The sequence below is a fragment of the Biomphalaria glabrata genome, chromosome 10, assembly GCF_947242115.1.
Source record: "Biomphalaria glabrata chromosome 10, xgBioGlab47.1, whole genome shotgun sequence".
Classification (NCBI taxonomy): Eukaryota; Metazoa; Mollusca; class Gastropoda; family Planorbidae; genus Biomphalaria; species Biomphalaria glabrata.
Genome location: NC_074720.1, coordinates 10958899 through 10972333, shown reverse-complemented (window position 1 = coordinate 10972333; position 13435 = coordinate 10958899). Strand labels below are relative to the sequence as shown.

Here is a 13435-nt window from a genome sequence, read left to right as displayed (position 1 = left end):
TGTTATTCTTCAATCACAAAAACGCTTAATGGGTTTACTAATGTATTTTTGTGTGCTTATTACTATGGGACTTGAGTCCTTTTTTTTTTCTTATATGTAAACACTAGAAGTGGACAAAGTTTAGAGAAACAATCATTTTAATGTCCTAATTCTGGCTACATTAATTTATTGTTGAGCTGGAACAAAGGTTAATAACTCATCACCACCTACAGTGTTGCTTTGACATGTACAAAATCTTCATTGTTGACAGTTTAATAACAAACTATTTATTTTGAAACAACAAACTTCAAATTAGTATGTACAAAATGATTAAAAACATACAGAATTTTAATATATATCTGTTTTATATATTTACATAAAAGAATGGCACATAATAAAAATAGACATGATGCAAAAAAAAATAGTTTTGTAAAAAAAAACAACTAAATTCAAGGTTGCCTGTACTACTAACATGCTTTTAAGCATCAAGGCCTTACATAGAAAAGAGCCATCATATTCACGAAACTATCTCAGAGATCAGTCTATCTATGCACAAGACAAAAAATACATATAAATAATTTTGAATGAAAATCTCTTTCAACATATCAGCAGCCATTAAAATACAAAATTTTACCTTTGGTTTAAGGCTGGTTGAAGCTTGGGAATTGCACAAAAAAAGGTGAATTTTGAACAGTGACTAAACATCTTTTTGTAGACTGTTCAATAATAACAAATAGAACCTGTTTTAAAGACTCCTGTCATTCACTAGAAGTTCAAACTACAATTAAAAAAACAACTATCAAGCAAATAGGCTTGATAAATGTTTTATTTCAAGTACAATGAGGACACATTGTATTGTACATATTTTATTTACATAAACTTTACATTGCTAGTGTGCTCGTCCATGTACAAGACAGTGTAGTTAGATAAATAGAATTCTGTTTCTACATTCCATTGTAGGCACAAAGTTAGACAACAAAACAAAGTGAAATTTTAAAATGTGCACTATTAATTAGGGGAGGATGTTTATTATACTTTTTGAAATGAAAAAGATACAAAAACTCCAAATAAAATACTATTTATCAAGTTCATTTTCAGAAAATAAGTCTCAATAAATAAAAAATATTTTTTTTTTGGCAGGAGTGGTTGATAATTATATTTAATTATTACAGATATATTTCAAAACACTTGTATATAAGTTACCATTGCTTTAATAATTTTTATAACAAAATAGTAAGGTATTAATGCTAACACTTTGATGAAATACATCTGAGCAACTGGTGGGATGGTATTTCTTAATTTTTCATCTATTGACTGCATTTGTTAATGTATCAATGTCACTTTACTTAGGCTACGATCACTTTGAACAATTAAAAACTATTTTTACTAGCAAAACATAAGGATTAATAGCTGGATAAGTACCTATCCTCTTCCATATAAATATTTTAGCTAAAACATTGGTATGTAAAATGTTTTATATGTTTTGGATGTTCCTTCAGAGTTGAAGATAATTACTTCCTAGTCCAAACCTCCTGCAGGACAACGGGGGATAGGAGCGGGCAGGATTTGAACCCTGGACCATCGATAAATCTGAACGACAGTCCAGCGCAAACCGCATGACCAGGCAGCCATCCTATGTATGTATGTATGAGCAGGTGTCTTCATACAAATTAAGAGATATTCTGTTCCTGTTTTAACCACTAAGCTTGTTAAACTGACACCTTTTTTTTTTTAATTACAATAGGCAAATTGTATTGGTCAATGGAGAAAAAATGTGTTAATATTATGAAAATGATTTTTTAAAATGAATAGAGACTTTATATTAAAATACATCTTCAGTAATGGCCATCTTTTACAAAAGTTTTGTGTAACTTAATAAGAAGGAGATAGTTCACTTTTGAAAAAAAAAAGGGGTGTGATGGGTTGCGTATTGACAACACCAACAAAAAATGCCCATTTATTTTTTTACTATATGACAAATGCAATATTAGAATTGAAAGTTTGCTTTAGACATTGTTCTTAGAAAAAAATTGTTAAATTTGTTGAATAAGTTACTTTGGCCATGGGGGGAAAAAAAATCAATGGAATGTTTCAAAAGCTGCCTACTGTCTCAATTGAAAGGCAAATATTTAAGTTTTCAACTTTAAAAATTAAAAGGCAACATTAAAATGTATTTGTGTTAAAGATACAATTTACTAAAAGAAATGCTCAAATGATTTATGGCTACCTAAGATCATAGACAAATAAAAGATACAGTTTGTAATTACATAGATTTCGCTAACATTGGTCGATGGTCATGAACAAAATTATCATTGTTTATAGTTCCAACTCCAAGGATTAAATTTGTTATGCTTTATATTTAAAAAAAATATATAAATGTGTCCGCACAATTTCACTAGTATAATAATTAATCACAGCTGTTTGATGTGTTGTATATAAAATATGAAAATATGTATTTACAAACTTTTTGCAGAGTAGGAATACATTCTAATGGCACATTCAGGAGTTGATTAAAGGATCATGAGATCATCAACTGCTGTTAGATTTCTCTAGCGGAGATTCAATACAAACACATTTACACACACGATGATTTAACTGATACAAAATAGATAAGCAGATAGTTTTAAAGTTAAGTACAGTGATCCCACTTTGAAGAACCATGACAATTGACACAAAAAAGTTAGTTTTTTCACACACATGTATGAATAAGCACTGGACAAGCACATAAACACCAGCTGACAGAACAATATTCTTTGGTAAGAGAATGATACTGCCTTTCATTTTACATGGTACCAATAAATGATAAAAAAAATAATTTGCCATGGTTTCCTCAACTTGCCAAGATGCATAGATTATCTCATTTTAAAAGTTAAAGATTTTACTTGTCAGTTCTTCAAAAATGAAGATGATTACATTCTGACCCAACTTTAAAAGAGCTCACAGCTCAGCAGCAAAAAGCTGGCTAGAAGAAGACCGAACTTCCTGCTGGAATTCAGGGGATGGCTGAGTACTGTTCAAATCTGAAACCATCCAGATCACAGACGCAAGCATATACCACATTACCAGCAGCCATCCAACTATGAATTTTTTCTTTAACTGCAATCATTTTCAGTGTTTAGTGGCTTAATGTATATATATATATATTTAAATTTAAAAGTTATATTTATGTTTAACTCAGATATATATTTTTTTCTTTTCAATTAAACTTTTTAATTTGTTGACATTTTTTTATTTTTTTTGCTTTTGTCATACAACAATCTATGTTTGATTAATATTTTAGGAACTAAAGAATTGTAAAAATTTGAAGTCTTTGAAAGAATCTTACCATGTGATATTACACATCTAGTAATATCTTATGTTATTCATTAGTGTCCAATTCATAAATATTTGATTTACTATTGTCATAGATTTAATAGTAAAAAAAAGTAGTTTCCCCTTTCAGACTTTGCGATATTTGGGGCCGATGATGTATCTGTATGGTTAAAGAGCAGGATGTGGCCAGAACTACGACATCCGCCTTTACTTTCCCCAACTAAAGTCAGGTACCCAATAGAGTTGGGTGGACACGGGCACCTTAAAAATCCTGAAATTCTAAATCCTAGTCTTCACCAATATTCAAACCCAAGACTTCAGGTTCAGAAACCAAGCGCTTAATCCTCTCAGCCACCGCGCCCCCCAAATTAATATATATTTGATTTACTATTGTCATAGATTTGATATTAATTCACCTAAATGGCTGTTACATTTTTTGTGTGCAGTGCTATTGTTTAAAAATGTAGCTTTAATATACTTCTAAACTGTTGGGTGAAAGACTGATTTCAATGTGACAGTTTGAAAGTCAGAAGAAATCCTTTCTTTTTTTTTTTTTGCTTTTTGTTTTTAAAAAAAGAAAGGGCATCACAGTTTTTCTTTATTAACAATAAATGTCTCTGAGCAATTTTTCATGTCTTTTCCACATCAACATAGAGTTACGAATCATCCACAGGTTTTCTGCTGTAGCATTTTTCTGGCTATCGGTTTTATTGAAAGATCTTCAGGCTGTTCATCACATGTTTCATACTTAACAGAAAGATGAGCCTCCTGAGGCGTTGCTACTTCTCTAGGAAACTCAGGCTGGTACATATTTGAAATGGGTTGATATGAATGTGAGTGGCTGTCTTGGAAGGGATAGTAATGGTGGCTATGAGAGGAGCCATACTGATGCTGTGGCAGGTGAAGCTGTACATAAGGGTAAGCCGTTTGCTGCCTATAGTGCGCTTCTTTTGGACCATGCAGAGATGTACAAAAGTGCGATGCTGCTTCTGGAGATAAACGTTTTGGGGACAGAGATGTTGAACGCTGAACTATAGTGTGCTGAGGCAGTGGTAAGCGGTCGTATAGGACTGAAGGCTCATCCATGTTGGTTAAAGTCTGTGATGGCCTACTTACACATGAAAATGAAGAAGCATAAGATAAGCTTTGTGATAAAATTATACCATTAGCCTGCAAATTGATGTCAGTACCATAAGGTGGTGTGGAAACATCACTCCTATTGTATTTGTTTAGATTTTTCTCCCCTGCATTGTCGCATTCTATTTCTTCTGATATTTTCTGCACAACTAGTAATGAATTTTGAGGATAGTTTTCCACTTCCTGCCTGGCTGCCATTTTGTTTTCTAGATTTTCATAATCTGTGCTTTCATGAACATTTACAGGTGGCAAAATGCAGTTTATGTTACTTGGGCTCTCAGAAGTCTTGTACTCTGAGGAGATTTGAAAAGATCTTTGGCTACAGTTATCAGCATTTACTCCACTAGAGATTGGTGGAGATTTTGTTCCAGACAACGCTGAAGATGGTCTTAATGCTATTGGAATAGGCTCTGAAGACTGTATTTCACCATTCACTGGTATCCTGTTGCAATGAGGTCTTGCTCCACGCTGACCTTTTCGAATTTTTTTAGGATGCTGTAGGAATCTAGTAATCAACAAAAAAAAATTAAATTATTTTTATTTGTATTTATCACATGGAAGATTTGAACTTATTTGTATACTATTGTTAACCAAGCTAAAAAGTAACATCAAAAAAGCTTACTGGTATGTGAGTCTTTTTCCTGGTACTTTTTTAATTATGTCCATCTTATAGTAATATCTGTAAAATACAGTCAAAATATAGGGAATAATAAAATGCAAGCATATAAAACAAGTTTAATAAACTGTAGATCTTCTATTAATGTGGAAAAGTAATATTCAATGTGAGAAAAATGTGTAGTTTTTACATAGATCGCTATGTAATCTTTTCTCTACCCATCAGCACATAATGAAATGCTTTGGTTGGTAAGCATATAATTTGAACATAAAGTTTCCATGAGTCTCCTCAATTTCACATGGTAGTTTGAATTAAAATTACAATAATACTCCACCAACAGGATATTTTTTAAGGGATCACATATAGGGATGTACAAAATATGGTAAGATAATTAAAATTTATTTTTCAACAATAAGTTATTGTCGACTGTAGTCTAGCTCCCTTCACTCTTATATTTTTCAGAGTCCTAGACCTTATATTACCACCACATCAAAAAGCTATTGTAAACTCTTTTCACCTACACTGTCTACTGTCTAAGAAAAATTCATCAGGTGAATTGGTTTCACCACATACCAGATGTTCAAATCTTACAGATGTCAGGGGTGAACAGTATCAACAACAAAAAAGTCCCAATCAGGTTGGGCGGGACATGTAGACTGTCACAGCTTTCCTATTCTATTTCTACTTATAACTCGATAGAATCTACCTTAGGTCTCGATACGTCTAGGTGTCCCTTGTTCAGTTCTAGTTAACGAAATAAAACAATGAAACCACTAGATCAAACACATAAACTTTAATCAGCTTTACTGCATATCACACAAGCTGGTCTCTGTCTGACAACAAAACACACTTCCGGTCATTCGCGCAGATTGTAAAAATAGATTATACATACATACACACATTCATCCGTGACATAGACATATGTCTGAAAATCTCCAAACGACTTTTGTGTGTTAGGAGGGTCAACACAAGCAATATAATGATAACCCTAAGAGCTCCTTCAAGGAGTATGAGATCCAGGGTTGAGAAACGCTATATAGCTCTTGGTTGCTCCTCATGGAATAAAGCCTGAGTGTCAGAGTTTCAAGGATATAGTTATCAGTAAATTTAGGCTGGAGACTGGAGTTTTCTTAAAAGTGCATTTGGAACCTCATCACAACATAGAAATATTAGTTAAGACTGAATTCTGGCTTCTACAAAACATATGGTCTTGTCTTAGGCTAACTAATTCTTTCATATGTTCAATTGTAGATTGTTATCAAACATATATTTTGTACACTATAATGATGGACAATCCTCAACCATTTTTAAGGTCTTACCTTAAAGCTCTGGAGAGTTTCTCATAGGTCATATTTGTCCTATTCTTCTGTTTGCCCCAGAACTCTGCTAACTCATTAGGATTGTTGATTCGGAAGGTTAGGTCCTTCTCTGACTCCCACAAGACAAATTTGGAATATTTTTCCCCATCCAGAAGCAATTGGTAAATGAATTCCCATAACAAGCGACAAACTGTCGAAAAATTAGAAATATTTGTATAAAGCATACAAATAGAAATCAATTAAAATGAACTAAAAGTCAATTTTTTAAATGGTTAAACAAATTTAATGGTTTTGGAATAAAATATAAAAACCTATACAAAAAAGAAATTCATTTGCAAATGGTTTGATGCTGCCTATGTATGTACATTTTTATAATAAATAAAAATTGAACATATATTAAGATAATGAATCTACAATGATGCATTCTTTGACTTACAAATAAACCCTTAAGTTGGAACTAAGGTCTGATCAGCCTTGCCCAAGTCAAGCTCTAGCTACAATATGTAACATGCTTTTTTTTAATATACCCCAGTATGCTTAATAAATATCTAAACAGAGTAAAGTAGTAAAATACATTTTAAAAAAGCTTATCTAAGGGAAAGAACTCAACAATTTCAACTTATCTCTCTCAATAATGTAGAAGTTATTTCTTTTTTAAAAAAATATAAAACAAAATAATTAATTACCAATTAATAATTGGTTAATTTTTTAATTGATTCATGTTGTGTTAGGTACAATAAATAATTATATAAAATTTCAGCTTGATCCCAGTGTGGAAGAAATAATGTGCACTATTATCTAAGAGAACAAAACCCTACATATTTTGTCATAACTGTGAATACTGAAGAATTCATTTACTTCGTTGGTATTTAACAATATAATTAGTTACTTTACCAGTAATTAATTGACTAATTGGGTAATTTATTTTACTGATTCATGTATTGTCTTCACTAACTGGAATAATTGTTCAAAGTTTCAACTTGATCAGAGAATGGGTGTAAAGAGATAATGTGTTGAAACGTTTTACCAGACAGTTGATGTAAGGTTAATATAAGACTACATTGTATGTGGCAGCCACATTTAATAACGTCAACAGTTAACCCAACATAACTTTCTTAAAGAACATGGAGGATTAAATTTGCTTGATTAGTTTACAGCGAATAAAATGAAATGGTCATTAATTGAAAAATATCAGAAAAGCATTACTATGGAACATAACTGTGGCATTTTAAAGTATTACTTTTTTTTTAAAGTAATATATATCAAAATTGTATTATTATTGTAGTTATTAATTTATAAACATTTGTCATTATAATCTCCCCTTAATGCTTTTATAACCACAATACCTCCATCATCTGTTGGATGTTCTGGGTCAAACTCTGCTTCCATTTCTGGGTCACTGTTGTGTTGTGGAGATCCATTTTCTGAAAAGAAAATAATAATTAATAGTAGTATTAATTTATATTATTATAATCATAAATATATTTTTACAAATGCAGTACCTATAGCAGGTTTGTTTAAGTCCATGAACCAAAAACAATATGTTAATAGATGCGATGTACTGAATTGGTTCTTTGGGAAGAAAGAAAGTGAGCTACCTTTTGTAATCTTTCTACATTTTGTGATCATTTTAACATAGCTTGAAGTAGCAATTTGTATACATTAAAACATGAATTGAATGAATAAAGACTATTTATGTGATTTGAATAAATATCTTTTTTTAAAATTCTTCTTACATTTTTTAACATGATGGCTCTATTTCAAATATTTCGATTAAAAAAATTAGTTTCTTTGAACAAACTCAGTTATCTTATATATTACAGAAGTTACTTCAAAAAAAGAAGATAATTACGTCCGTTTTTATTATATAATTAATAAAAATACAGGTGGTAATTCTAATTAAGAAAATTTTTTTATAAACATGTTGTAAATTTAGAGGATAAAAGAATTAAATAAAATAAATATGCATAGGAAAACTTTTATTGTTTCAAACTACTCATTTTTGTAAGAGAATTAATTTTCCTCATTTTTTTGTTTAGGCCTACTTAGGACAGTAGACACCCTAGCTTCTCAAGAGAATTAAGTATCTTTTCTCATTGAACAGATTGCAATGAATGGTCAACTAATAAAAAAAATTGTTTTAGCCCAATTAAAAATGTTTCTGAAATTATATTTTAGGTAGAGCCTAGACTTTAATTGTGTGTGCAGTGAATCAAGCAATAATTATTGCTCATCTAAAAAGAAATAGAATTAAAAAAAATTCTTTATTACCACTGTCTGAGGTACATCTCTCTGAAGGTGCAGGGCTTAGCATACTCGCTGGAGAAAAACAAAGACATAAATAAGTTAACATAATACTTTTTTTTTATACCTAGGTTATACATTGCTTCTAAGAATAATTTGAACAAAATCACTCTTGTGTAATACAAAGTTAAAAAAAACAAAACAGCAACAGTAACTCTCACTGAAGTAGTAAAATTATTCTCTGGAAGCCATGATAACTAGCCATGTCATCTAAAAGCCATCCAAAATAAACTCTTTTAAGTTGTCTCTGCAAGACTTCAGTGTATTTCTAGGAACGTTTTAATTTTTGGACTTAGAGTAAAACTTACTGGGAACTCCCTGACTAAGGGAAATGTTGCTTTCTTTGCTGTCCATCGGCTGACTACTGCTAGAGTCCATACTTTCTGAGCAACTCATTTTGCTGACAATGCCATCTTTGTTTCTGGGTAGAATGGAGATATACGGTGACTTGCTTCCTTGTGTTGGAGGTGAACTGATCACATCTGTAGGACAAGACAACTAAAGCATTAGTGTTTTGCAGGTGTTAACATGATGTAAAGCAGTAGGCCCTATTTCTCAAACGTTTGCAGGTGAAGCCTCTTATCCCCCCCCCCTTCCAAATGAGAATTTCGTTCACGCCTCCTTTAGCCTTGGGGAATGTTTTTTAGTAGGAAATTGAAAAAAAAAAAACAAAAACTTAAAGATATAATTCGAGGCGCGGTGGCTGAGTAGTAATAAAGCGCTTGGATTCTGAATTTGAGGGTTCTGGGTTCGAATGCTGGTGAGGAAAGTGATTTGTAATTTCAGGACCCTTAGGGCATCTCTGACCCAGCTCTAATGGGTACCTGACATTAATTAAGTCTTTCTGGAAAGGCAGCAGATCGTCCCTCCAACCAGGGTCTAGGGGAGTGTTGTAAGTTGACCCAGTGTAGCCCTGGATCCAAGCATTTTCCTCCGTTCTGAGCTTAAGAAAGTCGCAGCTCAAATAGGTCTAATAAAGAAGGAGGCAGCAGTGGCCAATACTAGTTACTAGTATGTGAGAAAATTCGAGTTACATAAAGATATACTTTAGTGCACGCAATAGAATATCGTCTGAATGGCTGTCTGGTCGTGGGGTTTGCACACTGTCGTTCGGATTTCTTGATGACAAACATCGTCTTAATATCATCGTGTTAAGCAAGACGTCTTGCCGTAGATCTATCACACAAAAGTTGTCATCACAACCATGTACAGTTCTAACATTAAAAAATAGAGAGGAATCACGTTAGCGGAGACGTTTTGAAATGCCTCCTTCAAAAAGTTTTAATATCCCTTTTTTTTTTATTGTCAAGAGGTCTCACCCCATTGAGAGGACCTTCTGAAATATTTCTAGAGATTTTTGGTTCGGACTTTCCTCCAAATACGACATAGCCAAACAGAACAGAAGACTGTCAAGGTTCCAATTTAGGACCATAGACACGACAGCCCGAAAGATCAAGAGGGCCATCTTTGTATCTAGCAAGCAACCTGTTCTAAAGGATCCTTTTTATCTCATTCGATTTAAGCCACACTTTTCCAAAACTTTTGTTTAAAAAAATCATTGGTGTCAAGAGGATTGTCTTTCACAAATATCAAAACTTTTAATATTACAAGGGACATAGCTGTTTGATTGTATTTCATTGATGACATTTAGTGATTATTTCTTTTACCTATGTTTACATTTTGCTTTACAATATTTTATTATGTTATTGTTTTAAACAAATGTTTCAATAACTAAATTTTAATCAAGTGTTTAACTAGAAGACCAAAAGTTGACGTTGCATCTAACATGAGCACAGTGTACTTCGTTGTTCACTCGTGTTTTAGTTTTAGACTTCTTAACGTGACGAACACAACAGACAGACAGGCCGTTAAAAAAGGCAAAGCATATACACTTTTTTTTTTTCATTAAATTTTAACCAATGTAACTCCAGATATGCAAATAAGTGTCATACATTTACATGTAGGCATTACTCATAACAAAAACACTAGTCTAAGCGCTTAGACGTAAGCCTACATTTACTACGCGGACTAATTTAAACAAACAAAAAAAATCTTGAGACAGAAGCAATTATTAAATTATGCATGTAATCGTATGTACAGATTTTGTGTGTGTGTTTATGTGTATATATATATATATATATATGTCTAAGAGAGTAAAGTGTACTTACCGTTTTGTTGGTTAGGGGGCACGGTGACCAACTGTAAGCCAACATAACAATCTGTAGGAATCTGTCTTGACCCTGCAATAGACAACAAATGTCGAATTGAAGACAAAAGAACGTGTTGACATTTCCAAATATAATTGAAGACAGCGTTGTCTCTCGGGGGAAGGGGAAATGTGGCGGGGTAACAATCTTGTTTCTAAATCTAACATTCATTACTTATTAAGAGCCAAATAATCACGCTATTAGTTGTATACAGGAGGTATTGTTTTTCTTTAAAGAAAAAAAGGACATTTTTATTGTTACTGTTAGCAGTCAAAAAAGAACCGTTTATAAACTCTATTACAAGTTATTGCCCCTTAAATCGGTCATAGATTCAAAGCTGTGACAGTTGCAAAGATCATTTTACTCTATAATGGATGAAGATTACATAGTGTAATCCGTTATCCGATTCCATTGTTTTGTTTAAATTAGGTGTTTTATTATAGAATGTATATTGCAATATGAGATTTGGCAATACTAGGATTACTATAGCATACATCTTTTTTTTGTCTGTCTGTTCTTCTGTTTGTCTGTCATTCTGTTTGTATGTCGTTCTGTTTGTCTTCCTTCCGTCTGCCTGCCCGCCAACCTGTCAGTCTTTCTGTTTTTTTTTTACAACTTAAGATATCTGTACAGGTATACCAAAATATAATAATAAAACGACCTCTACAAAAATAAGTCAATGAGTAAACAATCAATTAAAAAAAAAAGAAGTTTCAATCAATTCCTAAGAAGCAATTATTTCTAAGCACTAAATACTTTGATCCAAAGAATGTATAGTTCCTATTACCCCAATGATGCGTGAGCAGGTAGTACATGTTAAGTCTTTCCCCAACTGTATGTACAATGCCAGGTGTCAACTGTTCACTAGGCTAACTTGAATATGTTTGCTTATACTGGTTTACCTTTTAGCACATACATGCGTAGACATACCTACACACACATATACTATTGGACTGTCCGTAATTTCACATCCGTGTAGGGCCGACACGCCTCTTTATTTTCCTTTGTCGTCACCCTTTTTACCTCAGCTTTTCTTTCCATCCATCCATCCATCCATCCATCCATCCATCCACATCCATCCATCCATCCATCCACATCCATCCATCCATCCGCATCCATCCACATCTATCTATCTATCTATCTATCTATCTATCTATCTATCTATCTGTCTGTCTGTCTGTCTGTCTGTCTGTCTGTCTGTCTGTCTGTCTGTCTGTCTGTCTGTCTGTCTGTCTGTCTGTCTATCTATCTATCTATCTATCTATCTATCTGTCTGTCTGTCTATCTATCTGTCTGTCTGTCGTTCTTTTTGTTTGTCTGTTATTCTGTTTGTCTGTCTGTCTCTTTGTCGTCTGTCCGTCCTTTGGTCTGCCTGCCTGCCAACATGGCAGTCTTTCTGTCTGTTTTGTCTGTCTACCTGTCTGTCTATCTATCGATACATTTTATTACGAAATAATAAAGCTACTCCATTAATTTCATATAACAGGTATTTCTTGTTTGGTAGATTCAATGCTAATCCAAGAGAGACTCAGAAAGATAGGGAAAGAAAGACAGAAAGAGAGCACTGAGCCCAATAGAAAAATGGAATTCTCTTAACCCTTTTCACTGCCCCTTTCTACTGCCCCTTTTAATTGCCCCTTTTTCAATGTCCCTTTTCACTGCCCCTTTTCAGTGCCCCTTTTAACTGCCATTTTTTCAATGCCCCATTTTCACTGCTTCTTCTCACTGCCCCTGTTCATTGCATCTAGATGATCAAAAACGTATTTACTTCATCACATTTTCTAACTTTTCCATTTCTTCATTATCGACTATGACAGACATTTCTTTTAAGCACTTCATTGCTTTGATCATTGTGTTGCAAAAACAAAAAAAGCGACTACAATGACAGGTGTTATATTTGGTTGCAAGTACTGTATAAGATTGCATTTATCCATGATCCATTTGATGGCATTCTTTACTTCGGATTACATGGGCTACACATGATAAAGGGTGATACATATGATGATGATGATATAAGAGAGAGAGAGAGAGAGAGAGAGAGAGAGAGAGAGAGAGAGAGAGAGAGAGTTTATTTTTATTTCTTAGTTCAACGATCTTGTTCACTTCACATTATTCAATTTGGTTTCGACGTTTTAATTGCTCCATGAAGCACCGTAGTGACAAGACGAATTAATAGTTACAATAAATTCACAAATACGTATCCATGGCCCTTTTTCTTCCTTTCATTAAAAGGTCACTAAACCCTCATGATCTCAACCAGTCACCATTATAAATTACTGCTCTTGATTGGCATAAATTAAGGAAATGACGCACATTGTCTCCAAATAAAGAACTTTTGACCTAATCTAGGTCAACGTATACGGCTCTAAGACATTCTGTGGGGACAGTTACTTGTTCAGGATATTACTTTAGGATATGTAGGCGAATGGGAAAGGGGAGGGAGGAGGGGGTAGACCAATTCGTGAATCAGAGAGATGCAGTCTCGGAGACCTGCTAGAACAGTGAAGTTGTTGAAACAATTTTTTTTTTATTTTCAATACTTCCTTTAACTTTCTAAGCAC

General features: G+C 33.2%; 1 protein-coding gene across 4 annotated transcripts in view; it reads right to left on the bottom strand.

Annotated features, from left to right (window-relative positions):
- Nucleotides 1-119: 119 nt before the first annotated feature.
- The window catches only part of LOC106074571 (transcription factor ETV7-like), a 64515-nt gene continuing 51199 nt past the window's right edge, over nucleotides 120-13435 (bottom strand). For 2 of the 4 annotated variants that reach the window (XM_013235358.2, XM_013235357.2), the window contains exons 5-11: nucleotides 10836-10907; nucleotides 8976-9149; nucleotides 8635-8682; nucleotides 7710-7787; nucleotides 6364-6553; nucleotides 5051-5107; nucleotides 120-4933 (exon numbers count right to left, since the gene is read on the bottom strand). In XM_013235358.2, the coding sequence (XP_013090812.2) occupies nucleotides 3955-4933; nucleotides 5051-5107; nucleotides 6364-6553; nucleotides 7710-7787; nucleotides 8635-8682; nucleotides 8976-9149; nucleotides 10836-10907 (1598 nt within the window). In that variant the 3' untranslated portion in view covers nucleotides 120-3954. Of the gene's footprint in view, nucleotides 4934-5050; nucleotides 5108-6359; nucleotides 6554-7709; nucleotides 7788-8634; nucleotides 8683-8975; nucleotides 9150-10835; nucleotides 10908-11661; nucleotides 11935-13435 lie in introns of those variants that run through there. The other 2 variants (XM_013235359.2, XM_056043282.1) reach the window with 2 other exon arrangements.